This window comes from Arachis ipaensis, chromosome B6 (genome assembly GCF_059453495.1).
Source record: "Arachis ipaensis isolate K30076 ecotype BB chromosome B6, ASM5945349v1, whole genome shotgun sequence".
Taxonomy (NCBI): Eukaryota; Viridiplantae; Streptophyta; class Magnoliopsida; order Fabales; family Fabaceae; genus Arachis; species Arachis ipaensis.
Window position 1 is genome coordinate 18,040,600 of NC_142441.1, and position 23,468 is coordinate 18,064,067.

At 33.5% G+C, this 23,468-nt stretch overlaps 4 protein-coding genes across 4 annotated transcripts; 2 read left to right on the forward strand and 2 right to left on the reverse strand.

The window, feature by feature from the left end:
- The first annotated feature begins 449 nt into the window (after nt 1-449).
- Nucleotides 450-4,983, forward strand: LOC107647985 (GDSL esterase/lipase LTL1). The gene is made up of 5 exons (XM_021104145.2): nt 450-853; nt 931-1,058; nt 1,193-1,435; nt 3,404-3,656; nt 4,636-4,983. Exons 1-5 carry the CDS (start codon nt 487-489, stop codon nt 4,869-4,871), a joined length of 1,227 nt encoding a protein of 408 aa, XP_020959804.2. The 5' UTR covers nt 450-486; the 3' UTR covers nt 4,872-4,983.
- A 4,381-nt stretch (nt 4,984-9,364) lies between these two features.
- Nucleotides 9,365-9,793, reverse strand: LOC148554759 (uncharacterized). Its single transcript, XM_088490478.1, has one exon. It carries the CDS (start codon nt 9,791-9,793, stop codon nt 9,365-9,367), a length of 429 nt encoding a protein of 142 aa, XP_088346604.1.
- Nucleotides 9,794-12,642: 2,849 nt separating this feature from the next.
- LOC107646413 (uncharacterized) lies at nt 12,643-13,878 on the reverse strand. Its single transcript, XM_016350597.1, has one exon. The coding sequence runs from the start codon at nt 13,876-13,878 to the stop codon at nt 12,643-12,645; it is 1,236 nt and encodes a 411-aa protein (XP_016206083.1).
- A 6,768-nt stretch (nt 13,879-20,646) lies between these two features.
- LOC107645748 (GDSL esterase/lipase At5g33370-like) lies at nt 20,647-22,148 on the forward strand. Its single transcript, XM_016349833.3, has 4 exons — nt 20,647-20,914; nt 20,994-21,121; nt 21,197-21,692; nt 21,765-22,148. The coding sequence occupies exons 1-4, from the start codon at nt 20,674-20,676 to the stop codon at nt 21,995-21,997; spliced, it is 1,098 nt and encodes a 365-aa protein (XP_016205319.1). The 5' UTR covers nt 20,647-20,673; the 3' UTR covers nt 21,998-22,148.
- Nucleotides 22,149-23,468: the final 1,320 nt, after the last annotated feature.

A 23,468-nucleotide genomic window follows, 5' to 3' on the forward strand; every position in this document is an offset into this window, starting at 1 on the left:
AATTAATTGTGATTGCACGACGTTTTACACAGTTCAATGCATTAAAATTAAACTATATATATAGGTGTATCAAGATTTTAGTAGGTGTTTGCCAATGAATTATAGCTAACTCAAATGGCATAGTCTCTTTATACTCAATTAAGAGATTGTGAGTTCAAGTTTTCCTATCTTTAATAAAAAAAAAAAAAGATTTTAGTAAGTGTTTGCACTATTTTTAATGGTTGATATCAATCATAAAATATATACATAATTAATATTAATAACTAAAAATACAATAACTGAAAGTATGATGCATAAAGTAAAAAAGAGGACATAGGTAGCTAGCTGTAAGCATGATGCATTAAACAGGAAATAGCTACGTAGATATGGTACAAATTAATAGGTGTGATTTTTAAACAAGATCAATAATGGATATGTATCATGTATGTGTATTTATTACAGTCATTTTCTTCATCAGCTGGTAGCAGAGGAAATTTAATTGGGAACATGAAAGAATCACAACGAATGAGGTGTATATATAAAGTTACCTTTCTTAACCCAATTGCTACTACTAAATTTCTCATCTTTGCTGGGGCTGGTTCACTATTCCTTACAATAATGGACCAAAAGAAGCCACCAATTAGAAAGAGTGTTTCTATGTATATTGTGTTATTATTAGGGTTTGTGATTGGTGGAGTGAAAGTAGTTGAAGGTCGAGCTTTCTTTGTATTTGGAGATTCATTGGTTGACAATGGAAACAATAACTACCTTGCAACCACTGCAAGAGCTGATTCATACCCTTATGGCATTGATTTTCCATCTCACAGACCCACTGGCCGCTTCTCCAATGGCCTTAACATCCCTGACCTTATCAGTTACTTAATTACATCTATCATTTTCATATTAATTTCACTCAAATCCATCTATCAATTAATAATTGTATGTTTGTAGGTGAGAAACTTGGGTCAGAACCGACATTGCCATATTTGAGTCCAGCGCTTGACGGAGAAAGACTACTCGTTGGTGCCAACTTTGCTTCAGCTGGAATCGGCATTCTCAATGACACTGGAATTCAGTTTGTAAGTAATTTAAGTTTGTATTTTTATTTTTTGTAAAGAAAAAAGAGAAAATACCGAAAATGAAAACATAACATAAATACACAGATATTATATATATTAATTGTATGGTATTGCACTATTATTAATGAATGCAGATAAACATAATAAGAATAATGAGGCAATTGCAGTACTTTGAGCAGTATCAGGAAAGAGTAAGTGGATTAATCGGAGAAGAAGGAGCAACAAGACTGGTGAACGAAGCATTGGTTCTGATAACGTTGGGTGGCAATGATTTTGTCAACAACTATTTCTTGTTACCCTTCTCTGCCAGATCCAGACAATTTGCGATACCGGATTATGTTGTATACCTCATCTCTGAGTATCGCAAAATTCTTGTGGTAATTCCATTTTATTGGTTAAGGATTTTATTTTATTTGAACCTTCAACTTATATATTTAAAATGAAAGATCCAAAAATGGTCATCACATAACGTACTTGGGTATTTATTAGGTCAACAAATCTAGTTGTTGCTATACATATATTTTTTTAGAAAATACCACTCCCCTCTCCTACAGATGCTAAAATCACATTCCTCTCTCCTTTATTTATAAAATATATATTCTCCTCTTTTATAACTTTTAAAAAATCTCATTTTAATTCATTTTAAATTTTTTTGTGTTAACTAATATTAACTTTATCTATTTTCAAAAAAAATAAATTATCTTTTACAAAAATACCCTTTAACAAAATTTTTATTTTTTTATCATTAAATTTACTTAACAAAATAATTTTTAATAAATTATTTTTTATTAATTAAATTATATTTTTATCAAAATATTTTTTTAAAAATTAATAATTAAATTATTTTTTTAACATATCTTTCAATAATTTTTTAATTATTAAATTATAATTTAACCAAAATTTTTGTTAACAATTATTTTTATATTTTACTATTAATTTTTTGATATCAATATATATTATTTTAACATTAAATAAAAAAATTTTACTATTGTTAATATGTATAACAATTAATATATATTTACATTGAAAAATAATCTTACTAAAATTTTTTATTTAATATTAAAATAATATATATTGATATAAAAAAATTAATAGTAAAATATAAAAAAATTGTTAACGAAAATTTTGGTAAAATTATAATTTAATAATTAAAACATTATTGAAGGATATCTTAGAAAAAAAATTTAATCAATAAAAAAAATAATTTATTCAAGAATATTTAGATAAGCAAAATATAATGATAAAAAATAAAATTTTTGCTAAAGAATATTTTTATAAAAGATAATTTATTTTTTCTTGAAAAATGGATAAAGTTAATATTAATTAACACAAAAAATTTAAAACGGATTAAAGAGGAAGTTTTTTAAAAGTTACAAGGGAGGGGAATATATATTTTATAAATAGAAGGGAAGGAAGTATCATTTTAGTATCTCATAGATGAGGAAAATGGTATTTTTTCTATATTTTTTTGGTAGTGGGAAATTATTGCTTTACCCTCAATCATTCAAGAATACTTATAGCAAGTTTATGCTTTTAAATTATTAAATGTACAACTAGTGGTTAGATAACATAAATCATAATGTATGTGTTGTTACCTAAACTTTTAGAATTTTAGGAAAAATGAGTATCTCACGTTGTATTAGACTATTAGGATATCTATGACTAAAATATCTAAAATTTAATCATGGTATGTTCTGTTCTTATCTTTTTTAAATAAAAATAAAATTTCAGTTTAAAATTAAATAAATCTATGTATTTGGAGACATGATTTTCTTAAAAAATTAAAAACAATAAAATTAATCAGTTATATAATATATATATATATATATATATATATATATATATATATATATTCTAACGAATAAATTCTTCTTTTTTATGAGTAGATTTTGCTATCTTAAATTGATAATTCTTTATAATATTCGAATTAAATGATAAATATTATATACCTCAGTTTAGTATAAATTACTCTGGTGTATATTTTATATTTTTATAATAAAAATAATAAATTAAAAATAAAAAAAACATAAAAATTTATCTTTTATAGTACTATAAAAAAAATAAAAAATATATATAAGATATCATTTCTCACTAAGTGTAACAATGATAAGTTTATTATATATTGTAGTACTAATGTACTATGTACTATGTGTATGTGTAACCATATTATAAATGTGCCTTCAAAACAAAACAAAACCAAAAGCAAAAACTATAAAAGTATAAATGCAAAATTAATGTATGTTGTCGACTTGTCGTCTCTCACAAAGTCTTTGGTATCAAATCTTAAAAGATTATTTTTTTAGAGTTTAGATCCTTGAATTAAAATATAAAATAAATGCATGCAGAGGCTATATGAATTGGGAGCAAGAAGGATTATGGTAACTGGTACAGGACCATTAGGTTGTGTTCCAGCAGAGTTATCTCAACATAGCAGAAATGGAGAATGTTATGCACCGCTTCAAGAAGCTTCTGATTTGTTCAACCCTCAACTCTTTCAACTCATTAATCAACTCAACTCTGAAATTGGTTCTGATGTCTATATTTCTGCAAATGCCTTTGCCATGAATATGGATTTTATTGGTAATCCACAACAATTTGGTACGTACTTTATTCAAAGAAATTAAAGTATGCGGGGAAATTAATATTATTATCAGTAATAATAATAAAGAAAAGACGATAAGTTAAGGTAGATATTATAAGTAGAATGACTCGTTATTATTGCATGCATTAATAATATTACCCAACCCATACCCAAGTGTAGATAGATAGATGGAGTTAAATAATTGTGATATCAATAGTTGGTTTCCACTTTACTACTGGAATATAATTGTACTACAGTTGGGTAGTGGGTACAAATATTGTTTAACTTGGTTGTTGAGGGGAATTAATGTCTCTGTAAATCATAGGTGTATAGTATTAATATATCATTCAAATTATTTTATTTAATATTTAAGAAATTATCATTCATTAGCTGATATTTTATATACAAATTAAAGTAAACAATATAAAGAATAAACACCCACTCTAATCAGTTGGAAAAATCAAAATTGAACACGCACATATATCTTATTATTTTGTTATGAATTACAAAATTGTTCCTTGTTAAAATATGTGAAGTATGCTTGATTGTTAAGAAATTAATAAAAATATAAATATATATGCCATTAAAAATCAATTTTATTCCTAAATTTATAGTTAAAAATTTGTGTCACGTATCTCATATATATGTCTAATTTTTTGATAATATATATATATATATATATATATATATATATATATATATATATTCTTGAAATTCATGTTTTATTAACAAAAAATAATATATGTAGCTTAAAATAATTGGGGCATTTACGAATTAGGTTTGTCCTATTCACTGACTTCACCTCAATCATCACTGACCTTACCTTACCCTTTTGGATATTTTGGTATTTTTCTTGCTATAAATGAAGGAAAGCTAATCTGATTGGAAACATGATGGTTTTTACTTTACTTGGTAAAAAACACATTTATTTTTCCATGACCCCAGGCAATAGAAAATCAAATAGAGAAATAATTCATTCAACTTGTAACGGTGCAGGATTTATAACATCAAAAGTAGCATGCTGTGGTCAAGGACCGTACAATGGGATTGGACTATGCACACCAATATCAAACTTGTGTCCAAACAGAGATTTGTATGCATTCTGGGACCCCTTCCATCCCAGCGAGAGAGCCAACAGAATCATTGTTGACAGGTTCATGATCGGTGACTCCACATACATGCATCCCATGAATCTCAGCACCATTATGCTCTTGGATTCATCATCCACCTAGCTACCTAGCTAGTTATAATAATATTATGTTATTAATTGCGTATCATTGTCTATTAGCTAGTATTATAAGAAATTTATTGGAAAAGAATGCAATTCGTAAAGAATTTTTGTTTTTTGTTTTTTGTTTTTTTAGTGAAAGTTTATTTCAGAAAGACGGATAGAGTAAATCATTGTTGTGTTTCTATAGTTAAATAGTGTGAGGTTTTTTTTTTTTTTTTGGATTTGAATACTATGAGTTAAATGTCTAGTTTGAGGGTTGTAACCTTTTGTCTTTTTTTTTTTTTTTTTGTTAAGACTTCTACTATTGTAGCTTGATACGCTATAAATATATTCAAATCTATTGTCACTTATAGTTTTTGTCCTTTTTGAGTCTTAATTTGTCAGTGATTGGGTATCTAATGGGCTTTAGATTGGAGATTCAACAATGGGCTTTAAAATTTGAGTCCAACTAACTGAAATTTGTTCTTATTTTCGGCTGAAATGCTGAATGGCCTTTATTGTATGCAAACTTTGACTATTGACCCAAAGGAAAAGAAACACTAAATAAACAAAGAAAAAAATTAAATTAAAGTGGAAGGTTTGGTAGTTAGCTTGAAACATTTTTGTTTATTGCCGTTTCCCGTTTTCTTTTTTCTATGTGCCCAGCTTTTCTTTGTTTTGTGGGTTGGGCAGGGCCTAGCCCATGACATTGACAAAAAAAAAACAAAGAAAAGCCTATTTCAATTAAATTATGAATCATGTCCAAAGAAAATAAAAAAATTAAATTAAATTACGAAAACAATCATTAGCACATGAAGTGGCGAAGTTCACAGGTCACGGCACTCTCTACCAGAATTGGATCATGCATAGGCCACTGTCCATCAGGAATATCCTCCGAGGAGATCAGCTTGCCGTCTCTAGATTGCTAAACAGTTCTTGACTGCTGTCAGGAGCTATTTGAGAGGTGAGGAGCACTAATTAAATTACTGTAGAGGACAACTCGAAGTTCCACGATACTGTGCAAATACCATAAGCAGAGCTTCTAAATAAGGCAGAGGGGGTGAAGTGGGTTGCTGTATTGATGGACGAGTCTGCATAGGCGGCCATTGACCTTGATCTAGGGTTTTCAGATTATGAGATTGGTAGATTGGGGAGGTTGTCTCTGTTGCATGTGTGGTTAGCTTCTTTGATTGGAATGTGCGGTTATAATTCACCTCCCTCTTCTCCTCCAGTTTTGACGCTCTGCAAATAGGTCGGCCTCACATTTTCCTTTTGTTCTTCTTGCATTTCAGCACAGCAATTTCCTATCTCGGTTCTTTTACAAGAGTCGCGTGATGTATATAAATCTCTTTTGTATATTTTGTTGATATACCCTTACATTTTGGTATTAGGTAATGATACTTTCAGTTGGGGGTTGGGAAATAGGAAATCAATTGTAATAGATGAAGGTCTTGAGGAAACAAAAGGAATAGGTCCGGGTTGGGATATGGGATTGTTGTTTGGGTTTTGTTCCGTTCGAGTACTGCCGAGGTATGTGTCTCCCAGCGAAGCTGCTTATCTATTGGGGAGCTATACGTCGTCCGGGAGGCAGTCTTCAGGATTAACCTCGGCACGATAGAATGCGGTGGCGGGAGCACCTGCAAAGAGCACTCCGACGCTCAAGTAAGCATGTGAATTATAAAAAGTGAGAGTAATGAATTAGAGTGAGTTCTGTGACCTGTCCTCCTTTGAGCTATTTGGTCTCGTTTTATAGATGAGCGTAGTATTGTCTTCTGTTTGTTTGTTCCGATATTATCGGTTTAGATAGCAAGTTTCGTTGTTGTTGGTAACGGCTGGGAAGTGGGATTTGACTTTGCGTGTGATTGTGATCAGGTCGTGGATTCTGTTCAGCTAGTTTGTTCTCTGATTTTGCGGTCGGTTAGGATAGTAGGATTTTGTTACTGAGCTTATCGGGGTACACGTCATAGCCCCCAAGCTTGTCTGGCTCTGTTCCGCTAGTGGCAGGCAAGCTTTGTGTATTCGTCTTTTGCAAGATTTTCCTTCTTCCGCTATTTTGTAGGTTTTTTTTTGGGCCCCCTTTGTGCTGAAGAGAGGATATTGGTTGGAAGGAAGTCAAGGGGTTTTCTGCGTTGTGGAATGTGCTGCAATTAATGCGCCCCTCCATTTCTTTGGGTTTTCGATGTCTTTAACGGTTATCTTTTAGTGTGCCCACTAAGTTAGTGGGCTTTGTAATAATATCTCATTCTAGGCTTGGAATTGACATTTTGCTTCTTCACATTCTACCTGTTTAGGCTGCAGTATGACTTCCAAAGGTTAGTTCCCCTTCTAATTTTACTTCTGTTTTTTCTTTTGAAATGGCGAAAGAGAAAGATAAGAAAAGGGATGTTGAAGAGAAAAAAGATAACCCATATCATTGGGTTCATGATGACGTCAAGACTTGGTCTTCATCGTACATTGATGCTAAGTCCATGTGTGAACTCGAGGGCTTACGGGTGGTAAGGGAAGGTGTGGGTGTTAAGTTACTTTACTGTTCTAGTAACGATAGGGTTTTCGAGAGGAGGGGTGACTGGCAATACTTTTATATGTATATGCCTTGCTTTTTTTAACTTGGTGTGAAGCTTCCTTTCTCTGCGTTTGAGTGTGATGTGTTGACTCAACTGAATTGCGCGCCTTCTCAGTTACACCCAAATTCTTGGGCGTTTCTTCGCGCTTTTCAATGTTTGATGGAGTTTCTGTCTTTTCCTTGTTCTCTTTCTTTATTCTTTTCACTATTCCGGTCAAAAGGGGTTCGGAGGGGGTTGTGGGTATGTTTGAGCAGTTACCCTGGACGTTCCCTTTTCCTTCTTTATAAATCCTCTTTTAAGAATTTTAAATCCCTGTTTGTGAAAGTGCGGTCAGTCGAGGCCGAGTATCCGTTTTATTTGGACGACGAGCTGATAGAGAGGTTTCCTCTCTATTGGTGTTTAGAACCGTGTCAGATCCTTGAGGCTATTGAACGGAGTGAGGAGGAATAGAGGGTGTTAGATTTTTTGGTAGAGTCTTTTGCTGATGGGGAGTGTTTGTCTATTCCTGAGGTTCTTCAACTTCACGATTCAGGTGATAGTGAGGGTTTGAAGGCTTACATAGGTAATGTTTGGCTTTTTCTTTTTGTTTCTTCATATTTTAGATTTAATCTGACTTTTTGTTGCCCAACGCAGGTAGACGAGTTTCTCTCCTCGATCCGTCACGCTTTCAGTCCTTCCTTAAGAAGAAAAAGGAAAGGATTACTGATGCCTCTCAGGTTGTGAAAGAAGGTGGTGGGGACGCCGCCCAGTCTGTTGCTCAACCATCGTCTTCTTTTAAGAGGAAGAGGGATGATGCTGAGAGATCTGTGGAAGTGATTTCTGAAGGTGATAGAGAAGCTATGGGAGCTGATAAATCTTCGTTTGATAGACAAAAGAGGTTGCATGGCTTTATCCCTGGTACCAGCTCTCATTCATTGTGGAGTGATCAGTTCCCCTTTGTCGAGCTCTCCGACAGGGTGTCTCAATACCCCGGCGATATGCTCATGACTCGCCGGATTGGGGTAGAGAGTTTAGGGAAGTTTATCCAGGTTGATATTCTGTTCTCTGCTTATTTTATTTGTTCTTGTGTGTCTTCATTTTAACCGAATTTGATGTTTCGTAGATTGTTGCTTCGTGACTAATGTGTGTGGTCGGACAACTGAACTTATTGGTGCCGAGCACTAGGTGGCTATAGATAGGATTGCTGATCTGGAGAGGACTTATAAGGAGAGAATTGCTGAACTGGAAAAGTCTGTGAAAGAGAAGGATGACGTTGTTATGAATGCTACAGCCAAAATGAAAGAATATGAGGAGGAAGTTGGTTGTTTGCGGGACCAGATCCGGCTTCTGCAGGCCGAGGTTAAAGACAGTGATGTTGCCAAAGGTCAGCTTACTTCTAGGGTTTATGAACTGGAGAAAAACGGGATGGAGATGTTCTCTTATGGGTTTGAACGTTCTGTGAGTCAAATTTCTGTGTTGGCTCCGAAGTTTGATAGTAATCAGCTTGACATGACTAAGATAGTGGTCGGTGGAAAATTGGTTGTGGATGGGGGTGTGGAGGAGCATGACGATAATGTTCCCCCTTCTTAGTCTTTATTTGATATTTGTCTCTTTTGTAATTGTTTTTTAAACTTGTGGTTATGTACTTGTGTATGATGGATCTAGTTGGTTTGGTTTTGAGCTTGTTTGTTGGTGCCAACCATTTCTTAGTCGGTTAGATGTTTATGTTAATATTGTTTGCTTTTGGCATTTTGCGTTTGCGACTAAGGTAGGAAACATAGAATTCGTCTTTTGTTTGTTTGAAAATTTGCATGAAACTGAAAAATGATTGATTATAGATTTGGATATTGATAGTGAGATTTGGTCTATTGTGTGTCCGGCCTCGTTAAAATCCACCTTAGGCAAAACCCTCTCTTTTGGGAAAAAAGCTCTAAGGGGGAAAAAGAGTACCTTCATTCACGAATTGTACAATTTAAGATCTATACATCTTTAATGAAGAAATATTCCAATTTCCTGGTATTGGGTTGCCTTGTAATGCTTGGAGCTGGTAAGCCCCCATTCCGAGCACTTTAACTACTCTGAATGGTCCTTCCCAATTTGCTGCGAGCTTTCCATGTGAAGGTGGTCGTCTGGCTTCATCTGTTCGTCTGAGTACTAGGTCTCCTTCTGTAAAAGTCCTCGGTACTACTCGTGCGTTGTGTTTTCTTTCAGCTATCTCTTTTTTGGCTCTTTGTTTGACAGTCGCGATTTCCCTATCTTCTTCGGTCAGATCAAGCTCGGCGTTCCTTGCGTTTATATTGTGTTGGTCATTGTATAGCTCGGTTCTCAATGTGGGAACTCCGACCTCCACATGGATTAATGCTTCTGACCCATAGACTAGTTTGAAGGGTGTTTCGCCCATGGTGGTTTGTATTGTTGTGTTGTAGCTCCATAATATTTCTGGGATTAGCTCGGCCCATTCTCCCTTTGCATTATCGAGCTTTTTTTTATTGCCTGCAATATAACTCGGTTAGCAGCTTCGGCTTGCCCATTGGTTTGTGGGTGTTCGACCGAGCTGAAATGATGTTGAATATTAAAGTTCTTTAAAAATGAGCCGAGCTTATTATCTGTAAATTGTCTACCATTGTCTGATATTATTTTCCTTGGTATTCCAAATCGGCATATGATTTTTTTCCATATGAAAGATCGTACCTTTTCGGCTATTATTCTTGCTAATGGCTGTGCTTCTATCCATTTTGAGAAGTAGTCTATTGATACTAAAAGAAATTTTACCTGACCTAGCGCTATTGGAAATGGGCCGAGAATATCGAGCCCCCATCTGTGGAAAGGCCAGCTTACCTCCATGCTGTGTAATACTTCGGCCGGCTTTGTAGAGATGGCTGCGTGCTTTTGACATTTGTCACATGTCTTGACTTTTGTTATGTAATACCTTTTCATGGTCGGCCAATAATATCCTGTTCGGACGATCTTTGCGGCGAGAGCTCGTCCTCCGAAGTGGTTCCCACATACGCCCTCATGAACTTCGTCCATCACCTCTTTTACCTCATCTTTATTTAGGCATTTTAGCAATGGTTGTGAGAAACCGCGCCTGTATAGTTCTCCTGCTATGTTTGTGTAAAGGCTTGCTTTTCGTTTGAAGTGTTGCGGGTTGAGCTCGTCTCTGGCTACGATACCTGCATTGATGTACTCAAGGAAAGGTGTTCTCCAGTCGCGGAGGTGGTTAATGCTTGTTATAGATAATAGTTCAATGCTGGGTTTTTTAAGTGTGAGTTGTGATAATGCCGATGTTTGTGTGTCCACCCTAGTGGCGGCAAGTTTGGATAATATGTCTGCTCTAACATTCTTTTCTCTATGCACATGTAGAATAATGAATGAACTGAACTTTGAAATGAGATCCTTTGCTATGAGCCAATATCGCTCTAGCAATGGATCTTTTACCTGAAATTTTCCTCGAGTTTGTTGAACCACCAAGAGGGAATCACAATGTGCTGTCAAGATTTGTACTTGGAGGTTTAGGGCGAGCTTAAGTCCTGCTATGAGGGCCTCATATTCGGCCTGATTGTTGCTTGCCGGGAAGTGGAACTGGAGGGATTGCTCGGCCACCACTTTGTCCCCTTCTTTCAGGATTATCCCAGCTCTGCTTCCTCCTCGGCTGGACGCCCCATCAACGTGTAACTCCCAGAGTTTATTGTGCTCGTCCGGGGTTAGTTCTGATATGAAATCTGCGAGAATCTGTGCTTTCAGTGCCGGCCTTGGTTGAAATTGGATATCGAATTCCGAGAGCTTGATAAACCATTTGGTCAAACATCCAGCCAATTCTAGTTTTGTCAGTATTTGTCTTAATGGTTAGTTTGTCCCCACTATTATTGTGTGGCTTTGGAAGTAATGCCTGAGTCTTCTTGCTGTTATTACAAGTGCTAAAGCTAGCTGTTCTATCCTCGGATACCTTTGCTCCATTGATTGCATGACTCTACTGACGAAGTATACTAGTTGTTGTAGTTTTCCTGTCTCAATGACTAGAGCCGAGCTTATAGAACAATTAGAAACAGATAAATATAAGTATAAAGGTTTACCGACTTCTGGTCTTTGCAGCACAGGTGGTGATGATAGAATGGTTTTGAGCTCGGCAAACGCTTTCTCGCACTCTTCTGTCCATTGAAATTTCTTATTCTTTGATATTGTTTGGAAAAAATGGTATGATCGGCTTGACGCTGCTGGCAAGAACCGGGATAGTGCCGCTACCTTTCCTACCAATTGTTGTACTTCTTTTATTGTTCTAGGGCTCGCCATGTTAAGTATTGCCTCACATTTTTCAGGGTTTTCTTCAATTCCTCGTGAGGTCAGCATGAATCCAAGGAATTTGCCTCCTTGTACCCCAAAGGCACATTTCTCTGGATTGAGTCTCATATTGTATGCTCGGATCTGTTCAAATATCTCCCTGAGGTCATCGCAATGTGACTTTTCTTGAGTGGTCTTCGCGACCATATCATCCACATAGATTTTCATGTTCCGACCTATTTGACGACGGCACACTTTGTCCATCATTCGTTGGTAGGTTGCACCTGCATTCTTTAGACCAAATGGCATTACTCTATAACAAAAATTTCCATGCTCAGTTATAAATTTTGTCTTGCTTTGGCCTTCTGGATGCATGAGGATCTGGTTGTAGCCAGAGTATGCATCCATGAAGCTCAAGCTTTTGAAACCTGATGCATTGTCTACGAGTTTATCAATGCAGGGTAAGGGATAAGCATCTTTAGGGCATGCCTTATTTAAATCTGTAAAGTCGACGCACATGCGCCATTTACCTGAATTTTTCCTTACCATTACCACGTTTGAGAGCCATGTGGTGAATCGGATTTCTTTGATAAAGTTAGCTTTAAGGAGCTTTCCGGTTTCTTCTATGGCTGCCTTTGATTTTTCTACCCCGAGATTCCTCTTCTTTTGAGCTATAGGTCGGCTTGTTCTGTCGGTGGCGAGCTTGTGGCAGATAATGTTTGGGTCTATACCTGGCATGTCTGCTGGGGTCCAGGCAAATAAGTCGGCGTTATCTTGTAGCACTTTTATGAGCTCCAATCTTTCGTTTCCTTGTAGTGCTTGACCGATGTATGTGACTTGTTTTGATTTTGACGTCAGTGGGACTTCCTGGAGCTCGTCTGCTGGTTGAGGCCTTTCTTGGGTGTCCCATTGAGGATCGAGTTCTGCTAGGGATAGTACCTCATTTGTGTTGTGAATTTCTTTGACTTCTTGTTAGACATCTTTTCCTGGAGCCGACTTCTTTAGGCTTGCATTGTAGCATTGTCGAGCTTGTTGGCGATCTGAATGGAGTGTCGCTATCTTTCCGTCCTGTGCCTGGAATTTGACACATAGATGAAAAGTTGAAACTACTGCCCTAAACATGTTCAGGTCTGGTCTTCCGAGGATAATATTATAAGGACTAGGGCAATCAACTATAAGATATTGTATGCCAATGATCCATGACAATGGGTGGTTTCCCATCATTGTTCTTAACCATATGTAACCCTTGATTGGAACTCTTTCTCCAGAGAATCCGACTAGTTCTCCGGATGAGGGTTGTATGAGTTTTTCAGATATTTTCATTTTTAGAAAAGTAGTATAAAAAAGAACATCGACACTACTACCTGGGTCCAAAAGGACTTTTCTTACCAATAGCTCACCTGTTTGGATGGAAATTACCACTGGGTCGTCTGAGTGTGGTGCGGCCGAGCATATGTCCTCCTGGTTGAAAGTGATTTCTAGGTCGGGTACATTTTTGTTGCTATGTGGTATTGTTCCTTCGATTGCCATCATTCCATGGTAGCTACGCTTTCTCGCCGAAGTTGTTTCGCCTCCCCCGACGAATCCTCCGGATATGCAGTTTATAACCCCTTTAGGTGGGGTGTTGTTTGACCATTTATTGGCTTCCTTGCTTTTCGAGGTTTGTTGGCATTCTTCTTTGTCCCTGTCACCCTCTTTGTGTTTTCTTCCTTCGATGTATTTATCTAGGAGGCCTTGTTGAGCTAATCTTTTCAAGAGATCTTTGGCTATCACGCACTCATTGATTGTGTGTCCATACTTCTGGTGGAAGGCACAGTGCTTGCTTTTGTCAATAAATCGCTGGTCTTGATAGCTCCCAGCTCTTGCCGGCAGTTTTATGATTTTGGCGTTGAGTATTTCTTTGATGATCTTTTCCCTCCTTGTGTTAAATCTGGTGTAGTTGTCGAATTTTGGGGTGAGCTTGAATGGTTTGCCGAGTTCTTTACTGTTCACCGACCTTTGCACTCTGTCTTCCTCCTTTCTGGGTTTTCTTTCTGTTTTGTTGGCCTCACAGAGTTCTTCAATCTCCATTTGTCCAGCTGCTCTTTCTCGGAACTCTTCTAATGTCTTCAGCTTAGTGACCGCGATTGTCTTTCTGAACTTTCCGGATCGGAGGCCGGCCTTGAGGGCATGTAGGTGGACAGCGGGGTTTAGGTCTTGTATTTCCATGGTTGCTTCTGTGAATCTGGTCATATAATCTTTTCAAACTTTCTTGTGGACCTTGGCGGATGGTGCTGAGGTAATCCGATCCGTGTACATAAATCCGTGCCGCCGCAAAGTAGTCGATGAAGGACCTTGCTAGCTCTTCGAAGGAAGAGATTGATCCTGCAGATAATTTTGAAAACCAAAATAGAGCAGCTCCGTCAAGGTAAGTAGGGAAAGCTCTGCAAAGCAAAGGTTCATTATTAGGTCCGTTAAAAAATATCATAGACTAAAATTTCTTAATATGAGCTCGGGGGTCACCAATCCCCTTATATGGCTCGAGCGAGGAAGGTAGCGTAAAATGTTTTGCCATCTGGTAATTCGTGATTTTTTCAGAGAACGGGTTGTCCAAGGTCAGCCTCTCTTTTGGTGGTTTGACACTTAGTAGGTCTGTACTGCCTTTGGTTGGGCCCTTTTCATCATTCTTACTGGCGCTGTTCTGGGTGGACAACTCAGCAAGCCGTTTGACTTCTGCTTGTAGTTCGTCCATCTGGGCCAAAAGTTCGGCCTGAGTGAGCTGGTGAACTCCGTTGTCGGCCATGTTAAAAGGTTGGAGAAACCTGTGTAAAAGAGAAAAAATAAAGTGCAATATATAAGAAATAGTGGGGTTAGATTAACTGCTTCGGCCCCACGGTGGACGCCAAATGTTCCGTTCGAGTACTGCCGAGGTATGTGTCTCCCAGCGAAGCTGCTTATTTATTGGGGGAGCTATACATCGTCCGGGAGGCAGTCTTCAGGAATAACCTCGGCACGATGGAACACGACGGTGGGAGCACCTGCAAAGAGCACTCCGACGCTCAAGTAAGTATGTTAATTATAAAGAGTAAGAGTAATGAATTAGAATGAGTTCTGTGACCTGTCCTCCTTTGAGCTATTTGGTCTCGTTTTATAGATGAGTGTAGTGTTGTCTTCTGTTTGTTTGTTCCGATATTATCGGTTTAGATAGCAAGTTCCGTTTTTGTTGGTAACGGCTGGAAAGTGGGATTTGACTTTGCGTGTGATTGTGATCAGGTCGTGGATTCTGTTCAGCTAGTTTGTTCTCCGATTTTGCGGTCGGTTAAGATAGTGGGATTTTGTTACCGAGCTTATCGGGGTACACGTCAGGCTTGATTCTAGTTTAGGTTGTCCTGTTTTAGATCCGGGTTGGATTATTGGCCTGGATCCCTGTCCAAAAAAAATTATGAAAACAATAATGTATCACTTATTCTTAACCTAATTTACTTTAGCTTATTTTTTCTTTTTCTCTTCTGACTTGAGCGTCGGAATATCTTTTGCATGTGTTCTCACTTGTGGTGCTCAAATTCAGCCGACATATAGCTCTCTCTGAAAAAGAAGCCTACCGAAATTGAAATCGCTATTGCTCGAAAGATCATCACAAACGAAACAATAATATATAGGGCAATTTACTTGAATAAAATGAAGGAGATAAATGTTTACTCAAATACAACAATGGCAATACCGTTACTTGCGTGTCCTGATTCATTATTATCTAAATCGTGGGAAGTTACCACGATTTTACTATTTACACATAAACCGTGGCCGGTAAACACGGTTTAGGAATGAGAAAAAATGGGCATAAATAAGTAACCACGGATTATGCATGAATAAGGTAGGTGAAAACCGTGCTAGGTTCCCACGGTTTATGAGTAAACTGTGTGAGCATAAAATCCCCATAAATTACCACAGTTTATGTTTGGAGGTGTATAAATGGTGGAAACTCACCGTGCTAGTATTAATTGTTTATTATATAATTTTTTTTAACCAAAATTATAATTAAAAATTATTAAAAAAATAAAATTATTTAATATATTGGACCAACTCAATGTTAATCAGATTTTTTATTTCTATTATAAAATATAAAAAAAATTAATTCTAAAAAAAATCATGTTATTTTTTAGGATTTAATTTTTTTTACTGTGTTTTCATAAAGTTTACACAAAATTCACCTATCACATTGACTAAACTTATTTATTTAAGTAAAATTTATTTATGAACTCAGCAAACTTATTTACGTTTTAATACGATTTGAATTGTATTAGTATGTTTTTATTTTTTAATCAATTTAATTTTATATAAATAATTAAAATTTTAAATTATAAAATTTGTATTAGTTTGTAATTTAAAATTTAAATAGACATAATTTAAATTAATAATTTATAAAATTTTATATATTCGTATTATTGTACTCATATGATTTTTTTTACTATTGTACTTATATGATTAATTATATTTATTCGATTTAAAAAAAATAACTGCTGTTAATTTTTAACAAATAAATACACTTATATTATTTTTAAATTAAAATTTTTTAAATAAATGTACTGTTATTATTTTAATTTTTTAATTTAAATAAACATATTCGTATTATTTTAAAGAAAATTTAAAATTAATATAAGTAGGTTTATTTAAAATTTTAAATTTTAATATTTTAAATAAACATATTCTTATTATTTTAAAATTTTTTAAATTTAAATAAACGTAATCATATTATTTTAAATAAGTATATTCTTTTAATTTGAAAATAATATGAATGTATTTAAATAAAAAAATCAACAACCATTATTTTTTTTAAATCGAATAAATATAATTAATCATATGAGTACAATAATACGAATATATACAATTTTATAAATCATTAATTTAAATTATATATATTTAAATTTTAAATTACAAACTAATACAAATTTTATAATTTAAAATTCTAATTATTTAAATAAAATTAAATTAATTAAAAATAAAAATATACTAATACAATTCAAATCGTTTTATTATTATTATTATTGTTATTGTTATTATTAGTATTATTATTATTATCATTGTTATTATTTTTATTATTATTGTTATTATTAGTATTATTGTTATTGTTATTATTATTATCATCTCACTCATATTTATAAGATTTTTTTCTTCATAAACCGTGGTAAGTAGGAGGGTTTTATGATCAAAATTCTCTCTTCATAATCCGTGGTAAGTAACCACGGTTTATACACATTGCGTCTCATGTATAAACTGTGCTTACCTGTCACGGTTTATGTGTAAATGATAAAACGTAGTAACTTACCACGGTTTACATAATAATAAATCAGGACACGCAAGTAAAGAAATTGTAATTGTTGTATTTGAGTAAACATTTTTTTCTTTTATTTTATTCAAGTAAATTACTATATATATATATATATACACTGGGACGGATCCAAGCACAACAATGAGGGGGGCACTTGTCCCCACAATGTTTTTAATTTTTGTTTTAAAAAATATAGTTATATATAATATGCCCTCACTTCAAATTTTAAATGACTCCATTATAAATAAAATAAATTTAATTAGCTAAAGTTTTAGATTTATTTTTTTATTTATTTTTTATCATTTTGACTATTATTTAACCTAATCAAATTTAATTATTGTACCGTCACTTTTTTATTCTCTTAAACCCTCTTCTTATTTTTATATTTTCAACCTTCCTTTTCTATTCCTTGTCTAATGGTCATCTTCTCTTCATCAAAAAGTAAATTTTAAATTCTTCAATTTTTTTATATAGCTCTCCATGACTCTATATGTATCTTTCAATTTCATTATTTTTCTTTTTGATATTTTCAATTGCAATTTTTAATTCAAACAATTATAGTTTAGGTATTAATCCAATATTTTATTTTTTCCGTGACTTTATATATTTTGTTTTATTATCGACTTATTCATCCTTATTACTTATTTTTTATCTTTTGTTCTATTATATGTACTTATGTTGCATATAAAATTTTAAAATGAACTGATTAATTTACTAATTTAGAATATATTTTTTATTTTTAAAAATAATGATAAAAAATATTTTAATTACAATATATAATTAAACAGATACATAAAATCTTTTATCTAACATTATATCAAAATTAAATTAAAAAATATATAACAAATTTAATTATTTAAAAAAATAAAAAAATTATAAATTATATTTTTATTATTTTATATCAAAATACTTTTCATATAAAGATTTAATTTTTCTAGTATTTATATATAATTCTAATTTCAAATTATAAATACTAATGTATAATTAGGCGCTAATATGTCAGTTAATTCAGTTTTTTATTATTAAATGTGTATAAAAAGATTAGTTAGGATAATAAGTTATCTATAATTTAATTAAAATATTTTAATTTTAAATTTTAAAAATAAAAAATATTTTTTTATAAATTATATATAATGAATAATATTTTAAGAATAAAAGTATTCACTAACTCTTTTTAATTTTTATATCTCCATATAATTAATAATATTTAACAAAACTTATTTAATATATATATTTTTGCCCCACTCCTAAAATTTTTTGGATCCGTCACTATATATATATATAATTCTAATGTGTTTTCTTTATTCATTTTTTTTGGAGTTAAACCCTAAAATTGTTCTTGCGATTGGCATTTTTTATCAATTTAATTTCTTAAATTCTAATTGTACTACTTTAATTTTTCATATTTAAAAAAATACAAGCTAGTCTCAACATTCTTTCTGTTAAATATAATCTAACGTTGTGAGGAACTAATTTAATATATATTTTTTGAATTTGAGAGATTAAAGTAGCACAATTAGAATATCAATAATTAAACTAATGCAAATCGCCAATCTTAGGGCCGGAGGTTAACTCTCAATCCATTTCCCCATTTCCGTAAGCTTTTTGGTTTAGGAGGAGTAATTAACTAACAAGGGCTGATTTTCACACGTGTGTAGAAAGTTGTTCACTGAAGGTGAAACTAGCTTGAAAAACTGAAAATGAAAGAAAACACAAGTTGATTGAGGTTTGAGAGGGTAGCTGTAAGTTGCGACCAAAACGCCACCCTATTTATGTTGATCACATGACCCAATGATCCCTATCCTCATTGACCCCACCCACCCATTAATTCAATTAAATATTCATTCCTATACTTAGCACTTTAGAACCACATCATGTAGCTTTGGCCCATTTAAATTTAAATTTTAGCTCCTAATTCAACAAATTGCATGAGAGTGACCGTAGAGTTTAGCATAATAGAAAAGCCACAATGATTAGCCATCAATAGAGAAGTCATGCTCTTAATGTGTTTGATGAAATGTTTCTTTGATCTTTATCGGTTTTACATCGCTGCCTAATTTCATGACGCTTAAGGGAACTTGCGGTTCCCCATAATTTAGGCATGTCTCAGAATTAAGCCACCATTTAGAATGAACAAATTAAATACATCAAACTGAAGTAAAGCGACTTGAATAAGATTGGATCATGTGATCAAATTAATAGTCTTAGGCTTATACTACATAGTTTTTCAAGTTTCAGCCTGTGGGATCTTCCAAAACTAGTCATCATTATCCAATTATTGTGGAATATTCCGACATCAAGGAGTTAATGTTATTTGAATTTTCCAGTAAGATGCTACCATTTAAAATCACTTTCCGTAATATGAATACTGGTCCACTTAGATTTAGACCGAGTTCAGGATGAATCTTTTGAGACTAATTAATTATTAGAATATAATATAGTTCAAATTATTATAGTGAAGAACATATACATGAGGCTTTGATTTCATCGCACACTAGCTTTTGAGTCAGTGTCAAATCAACAAACTAGATTCCACAATTGGCTATACACCAAAGCTGGCAGAGCATATAACTCGCATTCTGTGCCCCTGAAACTGCTATAGTTTTAAATGTATCAACGCACTTTGATATCAACTACTATGTTATTAACTACTTTTCTTATGTAGCTACTCTTTCATTCTCGCATTAATGGATTTAAATCCTCTATCTCCTCTTTTCGACTTTCCATTCCAAGCTCTCAATAATAATAACAGTAAAAATAAAAACTAAAGTACTAATTCTTAGTTTCTTACCACTTTATATTATATATTCAATTGCTACTTTAATTTATTCGGTTACTTTTGATAAACAATGATGTTAAATATACATAAAAAAATCATTCATTAAATTAAATATTCGTATAAAATATATGTTTAAATATAAAATACACATTAAAAATAAGATATAAATACATAGTAACGATTTGATTATTGATTATTTATGAATATATAACTTTTTTTGCTTAACAAATTAGATACAAATACAAATAGAAACTCCAATTCGTAACATACTAGGATGAAAACTCAGGTACAGTTAATTTCACGTAAAGTTGATAGTTGAAAACCGTTAAATGATTTGACTGATTTGACTAAATCTTTATCTAACAGTTCTCAACTATTAACTTCACGAAAAGTTAACTGTACATGAGTTTTCACCACATACTAGTCTTTTGTTTGTCTATGCAAATATATATTACGCCAAATTATATGGCCTATTATTGATGCCATGATCAAGCAATAATATTACATGAAATTGTGGTAACTGATAAAAAGCATACATAGAATTCCACAATGTAATTTTATTTTTGATGGTTTTGGTGAATTTAAGAATCAGAAACTTAAAGTCCCCCGCATAGTAAGAGAGTCACCAATGCAATTATTTGAAGTACTTTCCCTCCTCTTCTTCATCCTTATTCTTGATTCGGCGGTTTGCTTTAATTCTTGAGAGGTGGTAGAACAACACATTTATGAATGTAGTTTTACACAAAGAGATAGATAGAGTTATCAATCTCTCACACAGTCACATCACAATACAACACTACCTAGTACCTTATATTATATTATATATACCCTTTTCCAATCTCCATGCAAACCACGACACTACTTATCAGCAAACACAGAATCATATACAAAATTAAACTAGAATAACCAACCCTAAGCTATGGCTAGTTATTGTATAATGATAAGCTTAATGGTTGTGTTTCTTCTTGGTTCTTGTTCTTGTTTTGTTAATGCTCAACCAAGAGCATTCTTTGTTTTTGGTGACTCATTAGTGGATAGTGGCAACAACGATTTCTTGGCAACCACCGCTAGAGCGGATGCGCCACCCTATGGGATCGATTATCCGACACACCGACCCACCGGACGCTTCTCTAACGGCCTCAACATCCCTGATTTAATCAGTATGGTCCAGCAGTTTTAATTTGCATGCACACATGCATGGTTTGTTGTAACTAAATTAATTAACTGTGATTAATGTAGGTCTTGAGCTTGGGTTAGAGCCAACTCTGCCATATTTGAGCCCGTTACTTGTTGGAGAGAAGCTCCTAATTGGTGCTAATTTTGCATCCGCCGGCATTGGAATTCTGAATGACACCGGAATTCAGTTTGTGAGTATTAGTGTAATGATGAGTTTAATTTTGATGCAAGAGTGGGTTGTTGAATGACATTGAATGATTTGGCAGTTGCACATTATCCACATAGAGAAGCAACTGAAGCTGTTCAGAGAATACCAAGCACGGTTGAGTGCACACATTGGAGCAAGTGGAGCAAGAAACCACGTGAACAGAGCACTGTTCCTAATCACTCTGGGTGGCAACGACTTCGTGAACAACTACTACCTAGTCCCGTATTCAGCAAGATCACGCCAATTCTCTCTCCCGGATTACGTGCGGTACCTGATTTCAGAGTATCGGAAAGTTCTGAGGAATCTGTATAATCTGGGAGCAAGAAGGGTGCTTGTGACGGGAACAGGACCAATGGGGTGTGTTCCAGCAGAATTGGCAATGAGAAGCAGAACGGGTGATTGCGACGTTGAACTCCAGAGAGCTGCTGCATTATACAATCCCCAACTCGTTGAAATGATCAATGCTCTCAACCAAGACATTGGTTCTCATGTCTTCATTGCTGCTAATGCATATAGAATGCACATGGATTTCATTTCCAACCCTAGAGCTTATGGTATGCACACAACTACCACTTTTTTTACCTTTTATTTTATTTGCGATTGATTTTGTAATTTGGGCCTCACAGGATTTGTAACCTCAAAGATAGCATGCTGTGGACAAGGGCCATATAATGGTATTGGGCTGTGCACACCAGCCTCAAACCTATGCCCAAACAGAGACCTATACGCATTTTGGGACCCATTCCACCCATCAGAGAGGGCTAGCAGAATCATAGTCCAACAGATCCTCAGAGGCACCAACGAGTACATGCACCCTATGAACCTCTCCACCATCATGGCCCTTGATTCAAGGAATTAAATTTAAATAAATAATGCTAATCAATAAATTACATATATAATCTGTGTGTGCCCCCACCCTTTTTTTGGTTTGTTTTTTAAGATAAAGTTTAATTAGTGACCCTTTCTTCTTCTCATCATAATGTTCCCAAGCTAGTGTGATTTGTATTTTACGTGCCTAAGTTATAATGTACTGGTTTGTTCAACAAAAAAAAAAAAAAAATTGTAATGTTGGTGTTTTGCCAGTATAATAAAACGCAAGTCGTCGAATTCCCTTTCATTGCATTGGGGTGCGACAACCTCTTTTTGTTCAGATTGATTATTGTGCATTATTTGTGATTTTATGAATGCGATGTATTTGAAAACTATATAATCGTGTTTTTTTCTTCATTATGAGCCATAAATAGAATATATGCGCTGATGTTAATAGCTAGGAATGTGAGATCCCATTAATTTACAAAAATGAAAATGACACAACGAGATACTTATTACTTAAGAGGGAATCGTCGTCATACTAACTCACAAAGTCATAATATCAAATGTTAAATGCTGATATTTTAATTTTAAAAAATATTAGATAATCAATATTTTTTATTATATTTTAATCTATATTAATTAATTTTTCATTTCTTTACCACAAGAAGTATTAACTCCCCAACATATTTATAACCAATTTTAAAATGATAGTTTTATACAATGGCAAATGCCATTGTTACAAAGGAGTTAACTTATTATATTTCAAGGTGGTTATTATTAGCTTTTTGTTTTTGTTTTTTTTTTTTTAAGTTAAGAGGGAGACTTGAATCTGCTATATCTGTATAAGTATAAAAAAATTATTCTATTTGAGTTATATCTTGTTGGTAAGGTGGTTATTAGCTTGTTGGAGAAGAATGATAAACTCTTAATTGATAATGATTCAATCAAATTGGTGGTGAAAATATTTATAAGAGACTCGAATGTTCAAATAAATAATAGTCTAAAAAATATAAAGATTAAAATTAATGACATATTATAAACGTGTGTTAAATTATTTATTTATAATTTTTGGACGAAGTCCTGGTGAGAGATAGGCATATATCATTCCGAATAAATTTAGTAGTAAAGAATTTTGCTTCTCAAAAATAAATTAAGTTATAAGCTTTTTTGTGTCAACACAAAATTCTGTTAAATTACAATATAATTCTGTTAAGTATTTTGACCCTCTTAACTAGACATCTCAAGTAATGATCAAAATACAACTGTTGAGTTACATAGTATTAGTCATGTTCTTACTATTAAAAGAAAAAAGTTTTTACTAACCTAGTTATGTTCTAAAAGCACATTTTAAAAATACCATTAAAAGAAATGTTTAACTAAAGTTATTAAAAAATAATTTTCTTTTTTTTTTCTTTTACAATTTCAATTCTTTGAATATATTAAAAACTTAAAAATTTTTATTTATTATACTCTTAATATATGTGCTTAGAATATAAGTTAGCAAAATTCTTAAAAAA

Excerpts from the sequence above, each read along its gene's own strand:
- LOC107647985 (XM_021104145.2), top strand. The coding sequence starts at position 487 with ATGAAAGAATCACAACGAATGAGGTGTATATATAAAGTTACCTTTCTT. Across the intron at positions 1,436-3,403 it reads AGTATCGCAAAATTCTTGTG|AGGCTATATGAATTGGGAGC; the intron begins GTAATTCCATTT and ends AAATGCATGCAG. Across the intron at positions 3,657-4,635 it reads TGGTAATCCACAACAATTTG|GATTTATAACATCAAAAGTA; the intron begins GTACGTACTTTA and ends GTAACGGTGCAG.
- LOC148554759 (XM_088490478.1), bottom strand. The coding sequence starts at position 9,793 with ATGGGCGAAACACCCTTCAAACTAGTCTATGGGTCAGAAGCATTAATC.
- LOC107646413 (XM_016350597.1), bottom strand. The coding sequence starts at position 13,878 with ATGGAAATACAAGACCTAAACCCCGCTGTCCACCTACATGCCCTCAAG.
- LOC107645748 (XM_016349833.3), top strand. The coding sequence starts at position 20,674 with ATGGCTAGTTATTGTATAATGATAAGCTTAATGGTTGTGTTTCTTCTT. Across the intron at positions 20,915-20,993 it reads CAACATCCCTGATTTAATCA|GTCTTGAGCTTGGGTTAGAG; the intron begins GTATGGTCCAGC and ends TGATTAATGTAG. Across the intron at positions 21,122-21,196 it reads ATGACACCGGAATTCAGTTT|TTGCACATTATCCACATAGA; the intron begins GTGAGTATTAGT and ends ATGATTTGGCAG.